The sequence below is a fragment of the Anser brachyrhynchus genome (assembly GCF_964034855.1).
Source record: "Anser brachyrhynchus genome assembly, chromosome: 7".
NCBI lineage: Eukaryota > Metazoa > Chordata > Aves > Anseriformes > Anatidae > Anser > Anser brachyrhynchus.
Genome location: NC_137701.1, coordinates 10,511,397 through 10,525,448, shown reverse-complemented (window position 1 = coordinate 10,525,448; position 14,052 = coordinate 10,511,397). Strand labels below are relative to the sequence as shown.

At 43.2% G+C, this 14,052-nt stretch overlaps 1 protein-coding gene across 4 annotated transcripts in view; it reads right to left on the bottom strand.

The window, feature by feature from the left end:
- UBE2F (ubiquitin conjugating enzyme E2 F (putative)) overlaps window positions 1-14,052 on the bottom strand; it is a 67,326-nt gene that overhangs the window by 21,868 nt on the left and 31,406 nt on the right. For 3 of the 4 annotated variants that reach the window (XM_080598769.1, XM_080598772.1, XM_080598768.1), the window contains 2 exons: window positions 3,154-3,186; window positions 1,430-1,492 (listed from right to left, as the gene is read on the bottom strand). In XM_080598769.1, the coding sequence (XP_080454895.1) occupies window positions 1,430-1,492; window positions 3,154-3,186 (96 nt within the window). Of the gene's footprint in view, window positions 1-1,429; window positions 1,493-3,153; window positions 3,187-13,380; window positions 13,577-14,052 lie in introns of those variants that run through there. The other variant, XM_080598771.1, reaches the window with a different exon arrangement.

The window sequence follows — 14,052 nt, the reverse complement described above, 5'->3', positions numbered from 1 at the left end:
CGCCTCTCCTTTTCTGAGGAAGGTGTGTTTTTAAAAGCAGCTTGCATTCTTCCCCTGTTAGGGCTCCCAGGATTTCCAGTTTCTGAGTGAGGTCAGGGGATGCAGGACAGTGATTTCTTCATCATTCTTTGGGAAGAGGACGTTACTGCCTGGCTTGTCTGATGCCTCACAGGGCTGGCAAGCCTCTAAAGCCTCAGAAGATCTGACACAAGCCTGTGCTAGGGAGCATCACTCCTTACGAAACCTACCCACACACAGTCAGTCTGCTTCCCTCTGGCAGTCACAGGTGCCAGATTTGACACTCAGCAATAGGTGCGTAGCCGTACCATTCCCAAGGAGCATATACCCTGGCAAGATGCTGGAACAATTCAGTCCGGCACGGCAAACAAAGATAGTGCTTCAGCCTGCCACCTCCACCAGCCTGCTTTTGTTCCTCAAGCTCCATCCTGCCTGAGACTTTCCACGCTTTGCAGCTTGGAAGGCTGCCTGGCACTCTGTGCCAAGGTGGTATAACACAACTGTAAATAAAACCACTTCCAGAAGAGGCTTCTACCAATTTTTTCCCACCTTAGGCTAACAGTCTCACCCCAGCCCTGCAAACGCTGATGAATACCAGACTGGCTACAAAGTCTTATTGAAACAAAAAATAGAAGGAAAGATGAACTTGCAATCCAAGTAAGATAAATAAGGTACACTGCTTCAATTTGCATTTTCAATGAACTCTTCAAATCAATACCTACCTAGAAAATTTGCTCAGTCTTTAAGGTTAACTTTGCCAAAAGTATCTGAAGAGTTCAATTTAAATGAGTGATCCTGACCACGCCACGTGTAAATTTGATATGCTGAAGGTAAGCACCCACATAATGCACGGTGATACAGCTTCAGAGATGCATGTCAGGGGAAGTTACTGCTTTTGTTCATCTCTACCACCACACCATCTCAGCTGAGAGGTACACATCCACAACACGTCCAGACTTCTTATGGGTCAATAAAAGCATGCAACGTTAAGGCTTGTGAAGGAAAAAAGTAGCACTTTGGTAGAGACAGAGAAGAATGAGATATGCTTGCTGGCCCTTAAGTTGAAGGCTGCTCATGTAGCTGTGCCAAAACAACTCACTGTCGCTTGCTCCACAGAGCATATGCAGCTAGAGGGAAAATCTTAGAAACAAGAAGCAAAAGACCATCTATTTTGGGGATGTGATGCTCAAATTGTTGACCATAAGGTAATATGGTACGTAAGACGACCACATTGAGTTTACTTTCTCGGATAAAGCACATTTTTGTTTAAATATCTGCTCTCTGATACACTGAGTCACCCTACTGCCTGAAGTACCAGCTGAAATGCTATAAAAGGACTGACTGGGAATCACAGCGCACAGCATGTGTAGCTGTTTAGGAACAAAATGCTTTAAATAAACCACTGACTCACCTTGTCACGCAAATGGTGCTCTGCAGCCTCAATATTCAAGGGATCGTCAAAATTCAAAAGATCCTGGAAAAGAACCAGAGAACATTATAGGGTTTCCCCCCATACCCTCTTCAGTGATTATACAAGAAATCCTAAGCCCTAATGAACAAGGAAATGAAGCAATGCAAACAGGACCAGCAAGCACAGTGCCATTTTCTCCCTGCCTTAGTAGGTATCCCTGCCAAAGGTAAATGCAAATAAATTTGGTGGTTGCAAACTGAATCACAAGTCAATTAAAGGACAACCACAGCAAGGCACTCGACCCCAAGCTGGCTGCACGCCACATACAGAGATGGTACTAAATGAAATTTTTAAGGGACATTCAAAGTTTCAGGAAGCACAACTGCTGCTGATTTCTGTTCAAGGGTAAAGTAAACCCTAATTACGTTCAGACCTGCAAACAGCCTGGTGATAAAGCAGGAAGAGTTTCCTTAATGCCACTTCCAGTAGCAAAGTAATTTCATTCTCTCTAACCTAGAGCTTGATAGACTGGAAATTTTAGGGTAACGGGAAAAACATGGCCCAGAAGGAAAGGGCCTGCAAAGACCCAGCAGTTGACACGTGGGACGCAGAGAGCAGAAATAGACAAAATAAATCTCAGATCTATCAATTTCATCTTAATATTAACTCTGGAAGGAGAAAGGGTTAAGAGCAAAGGAAAGCAAGCTGCTGCTAACAGGTGAGTCATCACAAAAACAATGCTGAAACACAAAAACCCCTATTCTGCCTGCAGTCTAAACCAATTTTCCCCGTTGAAGACTGTCACCATTTCACATGTGAGAAGGGCTTGCTGCTTTCAGGCTGGTTTTCACCCGCTTCAAGAAAACAGCAGAAGAATCTGCACGACTAACAGATACAGACTTCTCCCCAGAAAAGCCAGCTTTTTAAAAACAAGTTGTTTTTAAGAAGCAGGCTGGGAGGGAAATGCAAGAGGCAAGCTGCAAGGCATGGCTCTTAGAGGACACGAGAAACCCCTGCAGCCTCTGATGTGTAACCATCGCTGCTGCTGTTTGCCCAACGGATTATTTGGATGTGCAGTTCTGCCACTGAAGGGACTTCTTTATCCCTCCGCTGGATTTCGTCTTCTTCCACTTACTTAACATGCAATGGGAGACTAACTGTGAAATGCAGTTACTCTTTGTTGAAAAGGCAAATGTTCCCCGATCTCCTAAATCAACTTACTCCTCTCCGGAGCAGCCTAGGGCTAACAAAGCTTACAAAGCCCATGGTGATGCTCCTCGGCCAAGTTTCTCAAAGCTTGCCCTGCACGCCCTTGAGCATGCATGTAAGTATTCAAAGCACTGAGACTGCAGGACAGTGATTAATCCCTAAACATCACTCTTAAAAACCAGAACACCAACACAATTTTCTGAGTGATGATGAATTTCTAGTTCAGGCAAAGCAGCAGAAGGAATTTCTTAGCGTGTGGAAGATCCCAAGTAACTCATTACCAAAATATCCTGTAATAGATTTGCAACCAAAAGTAAAAATCTATGAAAACATGGGCATTACAGACCATCTGCACAAGTCCTGCAGTTAAAAAAAGCACAAACTGATTTTTATATTTATACAACACCCACTGAGGTCTAAGGGAACAACAACCTTACGAGGCAACATAAGGTGATGCTGAAACCATAGCAGGCAGGAAAAGGGAAACTGGATATGCAAAATATTCATTTACTTACAGTAAATAAAGAGTTTAATCCCCAGACAACATCCTGCAAAAAGAAAAACAAGGTCAGTTAGGCATGCATTTCAGGTGTTTTGAACAAGCTGACAAACTATTTTTTATATTAATCCATTAAGTTACTAGAAATTAAATCTAGATTAAGGACTTTTACTAGTTTAAATGAAAATACTGTAAAAGCTTCCACATCTCATGGATGCCTGATATTTACAAGTCACCAAAAAAAAAAAACAATACTGAATATTCAAATACAAGTTCCGATCTTCCTGTGCATACAGGAGCCTTATTCCTGTGGCTTCTCTGCACAAGGAGAGGAGGAGCACCTTATATGCCACCACCTGAGAACTGCACTGCTTAGTTCAAACCACGCATATAAAACTTAATGTAGCTGTTTGGTCTGAAAATTGAAAAATTATAATTATGTCAGACAAATATTTGAAACTGTGTCAAGATGGAGAAAACAGATTGAGATTCAGTATGAGCACAGAGTGATACCATCCTCACGTGAGCATATGTCTCAAATTATTTTCTTGCCTTTAAGCATCTATTTTAAAAATATTTGAATAGAGAGGATTTGCAGTTGCTAAAAACAGGAAGCTTCAGGGGAAACTGTCTCCAAATGTTGCCTCATTTGGTGTCATCAAATGCAGCTTGTTTTGGGGTGTGCATCTCCAAAACACGTCCGTTAGCACTGACCTAGGAACCAACATCCTCAATTACAAGGTTCAAAGACGAAGAAAATGCACAAGAACTAATATTACAGAAACAGACTCGAACAGATCACCCACTACCAACTCCAAGACTTTCTAGAGAAAAAAATATTTTCTTTAGCAGCAACATAACTAAACTTCTCTACTTCAAAATCCCAGTGAAGTCTGGGCACCGGAGCTCAAACCTACCAGGCAACTGTGCAAGATCAGCGCCGCACGCCCTGCTGCGCCGCACGCCCTGCTCTTGCAGCCAGCTAGCACGTGACTGCCTACCAACAAAATCCACGCTGCCCGATTTCCACTAGTGGGACAAAGACTGCACATTAATTGTTTCGTGGCTAAGATGTACCCTTCACAATATAGCCTCAAAGTAAAAAGTGCCTAGCCATGGCTAAAAAGCTCCAATAAATGAGTATATTTCTGCTTGTTTCTTGTTCTGGGCACATTAGCTGAAAGTGGTGGACCACAGAAATCCATATCCCCTGAAAATGCTATCCAGTTATGTCCTAATGTAAAAAACACCATGTCAGCATTACCTGAACAACAGCCTCTTACAGTCCCATTTTCCTTTGATCTTGCAGAAACAATCTGCTCAGTGCAGCTACTTTTAGTAACGCGAAGCTGCCCGACAGAGCTGACACTGCCACCGAGAATTTCTAGTTTGTGTCTTCTCCTAATGGAGCTTCTGAAACCACCAGGTGGGGCAAGGACAGTGACTTTTTCAAATATACTCATCTTCTCTGGCAGCATGGACACAAACTGCAAAAAAGGGCACACCGAAGATACCTAAAAATTAGTTACCCATATATTTGAAGACTGCAGTGCTGAGCAGTCACCTCTCCTCCCAACCAACCCTGCTGGCAGGTTTTTGGGAAGTAAGAGAAAGCAGACTACTCCAAAGAGGGGATGAAAGCCCTCATTTTGTCCTTTACTGCAGTCCTCTGTTGCTCAGCTACAATCACTGTAGCGGGGTGTAGCAGAGGTTAGCAAACCATGGCATTAAGGACACCCCTGCCCTGCAAAGCCAGGGATAAACTACTCGTACAGCACAGTGGTGCAAGAGGAAAGTCACTGATCAGAGGAGGATTTCAGCAGTGTGGGTAGCCCGGAGAGCAGGACAGGCACGAAGGTCTCAGCTTCCACTCCACTGTCCTGCTGTGGCATCACCAAAGCACGGTGATTTGCTCTCCTCCTCTTGAAGAAGCCAGAATAAATTAATTTTTTAAGGGCTGTCTTTTAACCACAACGTGTAGCAGCAGACCGTGGCTGGGGAATGCCATGCAGAATGAGGATCCTGAGTGTTAGAAAACATTCAAAAGAGGCACAAGGAGCTCACCCTAGTGCACTGGGGTCCGCCCATTTCCAAATCCTGCCTGAATGCCAAAATGGCACTGCCAGGGTTGCAAAGCCTTTACAACTGTTACCTACCAGCACGGCTAAAACCAGCCAAAAGAGCAACTCATTCACATGGATTCTAAAACCCTGATCAGCCCACCTCCTCCTGCCTTTCAGACGTCCTTTCCAAGTGTTACAGCCCCAGGTTTCCCTGAGCCTCCCCAAGAGGAGGCTTACCCTCCCCCAACAGCACCGGTTCTGCTCCAAAACAAGCAGTCCCAAGCTGCACCTTACGCAAGTAGATGTTGCAGCTCAAGACAGAAATGTAACTTTCATCAGTTTTGTCTCCCACATCGTTCAGTAAACACATTTTTAAGTCTCCCTAAATTGCTCCCAAATTCTCAGATGTTGAACCCTGTTTTTAAGGCTTCAGGATCTTTATTTAATTCAAGCTGGCTTTGCAGAGAATTCCATCAAAATAGCAAAAACCTCTCTAAGGCTGTAAGCTTTCAAAGTGCTGTACATTTTCACAGCCATTCTAGAGACCAAAAAGCATAAAAGGAGTATTATTATTCTTACTGAACAAGTTACGTGTGAGATCCTTAAAATATGTTTCCATCTATTCAAGTTTTAGGATTTGCTGGATTCATTTGATGCCGTTGCAGGGTTCCACAATAAATAATGCTAAATTACTACTAGAAAACAACACTTGCTGTTGTGAGCTTGAGGCTAGCCCAGATTTCAATCTAGGGTATTGAGAAAGGGAGGTGGGGTGGAACAGCTGAGCAGCAGTGAAACAAGTATTTAGGATTTGCAAAACTTGACACTGTTGTACTGCAGAAATAATCACCTCACATTACGAAATTCGGCAGAGCTGCGTGCTGCATGCAGATGAGCCCGAACGCTTCATGTTTTCCTGCCGGACTGAACAGATTTGCAAGGCAAAGAACAGACTTAACAGTTCAAATAAGCTAAACTTCAGTTCTCCTTTAATGTAAAGGATCAGCCCTGGCTACAAACACTGACTGAACTTCTGGCTGAAATGCTCTGAAAGCAGAAAGTTTTTATGTACTCATTTTAATGACTATCTCATACACAGGTGGGGCTGGGGTTGCCTTAAAATCTTAAGGATCTACACCTTTATTTGCTCTGCTTCGGTAACACTTTTCTCACTCCCAAAACTCTGAAAAAAACACCTTTAAAAGCGAATCGAGCACGGGAATCTGCATGTTCACAGTGCAAACTGGAGAGGCTGTGTTCTTTGCAATTATTTTTTCTATCTGCTTCCATGTGCTTAACGTCGCAGGTATGGGTGGTGTTAGTTTTAATTCCCTTCTGCTACATTAATTGGGAGCTGCAAATATCCCACTTGAACTAAGGAGCCCAGCAGAGCAGCTGGTTCAATCCCCAGTGTGAGCAAAAAAGGGTGAAAGGAAGGAACAGCATCCTTTTCCCAGCACCGTAACCGTTCTGAGCTCCAGCACAGTGAAGTCAACCAACAGAAGCAGCTCAGAGATCAACAGGCTGTTGGAAATAACCCTTTGTAACCGCCCCTTTTCACTCGTCGGTAATTCTGTATTGCATCTGAGGGAGAAGTTAGATGAAATCTCTGCCCGCAGGTTTATTTCTGGCATGCCAAATGAGGGGAAAAAAAAAATCCGCCGCTGCAGCAACATTTAAAGTTCAAGAGCAAAGAGGCAAAACGCTAAGTACAGCCTTTGAAATAGCCTCTCCTGAGGCTGGGGACTCTCCAAGCCTTGCGTTTGTAGGAGGCCCTAATTCAGTTAGTCACTGAATATGTGCAAGTGGCAGTTCTCACAACCACTTCACAAAAGCGATGCCATTGAAACCATGTCAGAGACAAGTGTTCAGCTCCGGCTTCGGATGTCTGGAGGAAAACAACCACACAGCAGTTCTTTTGAAGGGAGAGCGAACATGTAAATTGTAAATTACGGTTTTCCTTGAGCAGGCAAAGTATATTTAATACATCAATTTAAGCGGGGAACAGGCCAGACAAAAGCAGCTAATGAACTTCCAATCAAAGAAACTTCTTTAGAGATTCAAGAAGGATTTCTGATCTATTACACTAATTAAATTAAAGCCCTTTGCTAAACCATTTTTTATGTACAAACAGTTTAACCCATTCAGATCAATGAAAGCAGCAGTAGCAGTCATTTAAACAAGCTGATGTCTGACGGGAGGCTTCAAAAAATGAAGTAGTAGCTCCTGTAAAACACATGCCAGGCTTCGTAGCTCACCGTTTGGAAAGGGAAAATCACACCTGCAAACTCAGCACGCTGAAAGCCAGGGGGCAGCTCGCTCCTGTCTGCCTGTGGACCAGCCCAGGACGATTCCCAGCTCCGTTCACCTTCTGTCAGCTCTTCTTCCTCTCTTCATCACATCTTACGAAACCAAGCATCCTTTGTCCCACCCAGACCCACCTTCCCTAGGGTTTGTAGGACTTCTGCCTCTTCAACATGCCTCCACAAACACCCTGCATTTCTCCCCACAGACTAACCACCTATTTGCAACCACTAATCTGTAACTGACTGCCCAAAACTTATCAGTGGGGTTAAGAAAATACCAAGTTTTCATTCCAGAGATGGCAGAACTTCTTGGTTCACCAAAAAAAAAAAAAAAGAAAAAATCCTTCCTTCCTAAGCAGTCCTCTCCCAAACACAAAGTTCATGTTTTAACATTGCCTCTCCCCGCCCTGCTCGTCTAATCTTGCACATAACACTGCTAAAATGTCTTGCAAAATGCCTGTGCCGGGTAAAACACTGCTTCCACCCGCAGTAAGGGGACGTAGGGAACATCAGCTTTCCTCAATCACAACAGCAATGTGGGTTCTCATGTGCCCCCAGCCCCAGCTCACGCCTCCCACCCAACCGTAACAGCAGCTCACTTGGAGGGCTTTGGGGAACTTAAATGGCATGAGCTGCCCCAGTTAGCAAACACAAAAAAAAAAACAGGAGGAAGGCTGGAAAACGACTGCTTCTGTGCTCAAATATACTGGAGGGAAGAAAATAGGAACAATTATCGTCTGTTCCTCTCCCAGACTAAGGCAGCTGTGAATCGCCAAGCAGGCAGGAGCGCTCAGCTAAAATCCCCTACTTTTGTTCTTGACTCCTTGACTTTTGTCCCCAAGGTTACTCGGGAGCCAGCAGATAATCTGGGGGAAGTTGTTCCCAGGGGAGCTCTTAATGAACTACTCCACGGTGATTATGTATGCCGAAGCGATCGCCCTCTGGAGACCAGACTACTCAACTGATTAAAGCTCAACACAAACTGTGCATTTTAGAAATCAACAATTTGGGGAAAACAAGCACGGTTTAATTAGGCTTACAATGTACTACACTGTCCTACTGAATCACTCTAAAAAAGCGCTAGTAATAACAGCAACAGTGTTTAAAGCAAATATTTAAATACATTTTAAATGCCAGAGCCCTTTAAGAGCGAAAAAGGATTTGCAGAAATTTTCTCTATGAAGCAGAGGTTATCACAGGAGACTGATTTGCGCAAGTATTTTCACTGGTTTTGGCACGTACAGAGAGAAAAATCAAACCTGACAAAATTGGTAAAACAGATTTATAAAATCAAGCTACAACACAACGTGCTCCTGCAGAAAAACTTCCCAAAGCTTATTTTGAGAAAAATACAATCATGTTAGATCTACCCAGAAGACCATATTCAGAGGTTTATAACTTCTCTTTAATGAACACTAGAGGTCTGATGGTGTTTGTCTGCTGCTTATTCAATTTTTAGAGGTGGAGGAGAAAGGGAAAATAGTGAAAGCAACAACAATGGACATTTTAAGCACTTTAGAGAGCAAAGATATTGAAAAAACAGCAATCTTCTGCACTGCACTTTCCTTTAGATGACTTTCTTCACAGAGTGAGACACGAACCATTGAAAGGTGACAAAGCTGTGCCTTTTGCAGTAGCTACAACCAGCTAACTCGTGACCATCCCAGATGTTCAGAAATCACTGTGTAACACCCTGCGACACTTTCCAAACCATACCGGAAAGAAGGCTCTGAACTGCCTGGAGCTCCTCCAAGGCCAAGGCACTTCTTATATTTGGAAGAAGAACGGTGCACCTCCCATCCTGGTTGCTGACAACCTGCAGCTCTCTAAAGGGCTCTTAGGTCCTTCCCAATCCACCCACCCTTTACTGGTTCAAAGCCTCTCTTCTGGACCTGCCTCTGCTGCCTGCTTGCTAAACTGCTGTTTCTTCTTTATTTATCCACTTGTTTTTTTGCTGCTTCCCTAGAGTTGTCTTCTGCAATGCTGACATCGCCCCCAGTATCACAGAAGATACAAGGAGCATGCCACGAGGACAGAGCCCTGCTGGGCTGCTGTAACCTGCCTCTGGTCCCTCTTCCTCCTCAGCAGACCATGGGCAGATGGCTTCTGCAACGACACATCAGGCAGCACGACTGGGGGTTCTGTCCTTGTTGCAGCAATGAGAAGAGAGCAGAGGTTTGAAGGAGTTTGCTTTGTTTTTGACACGCAGCAGTTTGCAGCTTCAAGGCAGGCAGCCTGCAGCCAGACCAGGAGCTGCAACTAGATCAGGAACTGCCCATGGGAAGGAGATGAAGAAATGCTGTGTTATTTGCTAACATACCGTGGGCTCTAACAGGATGTTGAGACAACAGCCTGCAGATGCACTCCATTCAAAATGAGACCTGGAAAAGCCTTAATTTCAGCAGAAATCCCCTTCTTCAACCAGCCAGACAGACCAGGCAGACACCCGGACACCCCTGCTCATTTCCAGGGCTTGGGGAGAGATGACACTGCAAGGTATTTGTCTATTTGACTGCTCTTTTCAGCCTACGTGAAGGGAAAACACTACAAATACTCCCAGTGCTCTGCGGGAAGCTGTCATCAGGACCTGTGGGGACAGGGACCATATGCAGCAGACCAGCACCCTTTCCCTCAGGGACACTCAGGAGCCAACAGGCTTGCTTTCCTTTCCTTTACAGATACCTGGAAAAAAAAAAGGGGGATATATGTTTTCCAGGAGCTCAGGTTTGTAACCTTGATAATCACGTCCAAGAAGATCCCAGAAGCTGGCTGTAAGATTCATTAAATTGGGAATCTCCTTACTAAGCTGTGCTTTATGTTCTGATCCTCCTGCACAGTAAGAGCTGGCATTTGTGCTCATTGGTACAACCACCAAGCCTCCAGTTTTCTTCTTTTGGCACATTTCTCTTCCTTGCTTTGCCAGTACGGGGGATGAACATATTCCATCTAGGAAGGCAGCTTTCACAAGCAGGTGCTTCGATGCTTCTGCATACAGCGGGAAGGCCCTTTGCAAGCTGGGATTTGGATAAATCAATAGCACAACACAAATCAGGAGTGATACTACCAGTGTGACAGCAAACAGCATTACCGTAATGCTGGCTGAGAAAGAAGTAGCAGCAGCAGCAAGGATTAAATTAGAACAGCACAGAACATACAGGCTTACTCTTTTCCTCTTCATCTTGAAGGCAGTGACAGTCATTGTCAGTTTAAAAGACTCCTCTACGCTAATTGCATACAATTTTGACAGCAGACCACCCATTTTCATTAAGACAATGAATGAAAGCTTCGTGCTTACACCAAAGCTTTTAAAACTATGCTTAAACATTGGTAAGTGGAAAAATTAAGTCAAGACCTTCTGATTTATTTCTCCACGACACTACAATTTGACATTTGCGTGATTTCAAATACGATAACTTCACTGCCTGAAGACAATGGCAGAACAAATACAAATAGGACATTTTCCCAGCTAATAATATATGCTAATTAAATAAGCAAACCTCTTAAGGACAAACTTCAAATAATGATAGTTAATTTCAAATGAGCCTTAATTCCTTTAATACCTTTTTTATTAATTATCTAGTAACACATATTTCTTAGCCTGTTATCTGAAGCTATGGGAAATTAATTGCTGAAAAGAAGTATTGTTCTCCTACAGGATGGTACAAAAAGCTGTCTGCACAGCAAGAGTTCAAGAAAACCTTGATGATTCCCACTCCTGCTCTTATCTCTATTGACAGCAGTGCCACAAACACAACAAAACCAGCTCTTTAAAATACCTTAATGAAGAACTGAAATGCATATGCATCCTAGCAGCAAACATGAAAACCCTACAGAAAATAGTTCTCCAGTTATCTGAAACCCACTGTAGCCACATCAGAGCAGGGTTTCAAAAAAAAAAAAAAAGACCAAATACTCCTTTGAACATTCATCATTAATTTTAAAACACTGATTTTAACATTACCATGCGCAGCCCTCCGCAGTCAGAGTTGCACGTAAGTGCTTTGATTATTTTTATGGTTCATAAATCAGTCACTGACCAATTTCCAGTTGTAGCTCATTGGAGATAATTGCAGAAGAAACAGCTTGACTTTTAGAACCAATTAGGCAATCACAATACATGGATCCACTTTTTTTTTTTTTAAATCAATCGCCCGAGATAATTTCACAGCAAAGTCAAAACAAGCATTTGAGAGAAAGCTGATGAGCGCCAGGGGGGCCTGCCTTAACCAGGCAGATGATAGCCATGGTGAACAAGGCACAAGGAGATATTTGTTGGGGAATAACAGGAGCTACCAAAGCACTTTCAAGTCCAAAATTGGAACTACTGAGGGTACAAAAAGCAGGGTGTCAGAGACAGAGCAACACTGCTACTTCATAGCAGGAATTTACTTAAAAGCTGGTAGCTTTAGTAAAGTAAAAATCTGAGAACTGAATGAATTAAAGTCAGCTATTCGCTTTCCACCTTGATAAGTCCAGCTTAGGCCATCAGACCTAAAAGAGGAGAAAAGCAAACTACCCAGCTAGTCCCAGCAGGCGCATAAAGTGGCTTCTGCTGCCTCCCACTTCCTGAACACTATTTTAGACAGACGTATGCAAGTAAAACAATGCAGAACCTCATGGTTCAGAGACAGAAAGGTAAAGTGAGCTCCTGCTGGCTCTAAAGTAGCAAAAGATTACCTGGGAAGATCAGTCAGGAAGTATTGCATCAGTTTTTACACAGTCCCTGGTCTGTGGAGCAAGCTGCTACTGGAAGTTATCTGAGAATTTAGGGCTCAGGAGTGTTTCTATGGATACAGACAATATTTGCAATTGCATCACTGGTGCTAAAATATAGATTGTTTTAAAAATATTAACCTACCCATGATCTTCTTCAGGGTTAAAACCCAACTTTCCTTACAACTTGCTTAGAACATATCTAATCCAGGCACATTCCTTAGCCCCTTCCCTAGCACACAGGCTGCACCTCCCTGCAGTCCATGGAAACACGTTCAGCAATGGGAAGTGGAAGAAAGCACCGTGCTTGATACCAAAAGTGTAAAAAAAACAAAGTCACAGTAGTTTATTTCAAAGGATTTTTCATTCAAGAGCTCTGCTGCCACCGCAAGGATGTGGAAGATGGGACAATATGAAAGTTTTAAAGCTTAAGTCCTCTGAAAGCATGTAACATACAAATGGATGTGGTAGCAGAAAACCTACAGCCAAGCTGGTTTGGTTTGTGCCTGTGGCTTTTGAGGGTTTTGTTATCCATTTAAATGGCTTTATTAATGCACTTAGAACGGCTGCATCAGTAACATCTGACAGCATTTGTCGTAGAAATCCAATACAGCCCCCCATTCTCCAAGATAACATTTCAGCAGTATTTCAGAGTACTGTACTTGACAAAGTCGGGCACTATTCCTCCACAAAACCAGGCTGCCTGTGTATTCTCAGTGAGTGGAGTACAAAACACTGACTTTCACATCTGCCACTGGCCAGGACCGGATATTTTCCATAGTGCTACTGCGCAAATTCACATGGTATTCAGCTTGGGGAGATGAGCAATGTCCTCCCAGCCACGGTGCCTGAGTGTTGGAAAGGATTCAGGAAGGCTGGATTAGTGGGTGCAGAGATAAAAGCTAGCTGTGTCGGATCGAATGGCTTCAGTTTGCCACCAGTCACCCTCACACACAGCTCCACATAATTCTCTGGTGTGCAGTGATCACGTATCTACCACAGAATGATTAATGTAGATGGCAAATCCCTTGTCTGTGCGGCTGTGCTGCAGATAAACGAGCACAATTCTGTGTTTTCCATCTCAGAATTGTATATAGCCTGGAATCTGAGCACTTGGACACCAAACTTCAACAGTACCGCTCTGGGAACAGAGCTCGCAGCTTCCCGACATCCTCAGTGGCTATTTCTGCTTGACTTTTTGAGGCTATTTTTCTATTAGAGCAACAATGCAATCACCACGTTTCTGCAGAGGCACAACTCTGAAGTCAGGACCGACGGGCAGTAATTCTGCTTTGTGATGACGTGTTAAAAATCACAGGGAGTGATCACACAACACGTGAGAGAACACATACTGAAACTGCATATTTAAAATGGAAAACAGAAGGCATAGAATGATAAACTTTACAGATTAAACTTTACAGATTTTAAGCTATAAAATATGACCTCGCATTTGTGGTGCTTCAATGTCGAATGGGAGTAAGGAAATCCAGATGGGATGCTAGATTTATTTTGCTTTAACTTATGGAAGGTAAAAATGCCCTAAATTACTTCATAAATAATTTACTTAAATAATAAGCAACTTGACTCTCCTGGAAGCTGAAATTCCAGGACGTTTCCTCTTTGAAATGAATCACATGCAATTAGTAAACTGATGCAAGAATAGAACGGAAAAGAAAATTAATACTCATCTTCCGTCCTCACTGAGGATAGGAAGTCAAATGCACAGTGTCAATAATTATTTGCACCCATGGGCTTTACACGCAGCAGTATTTTAATCTCCCAGAGAAATATCATAAACAAACCTCAAAAAGAAAAATCTATGCGCATTCTTGT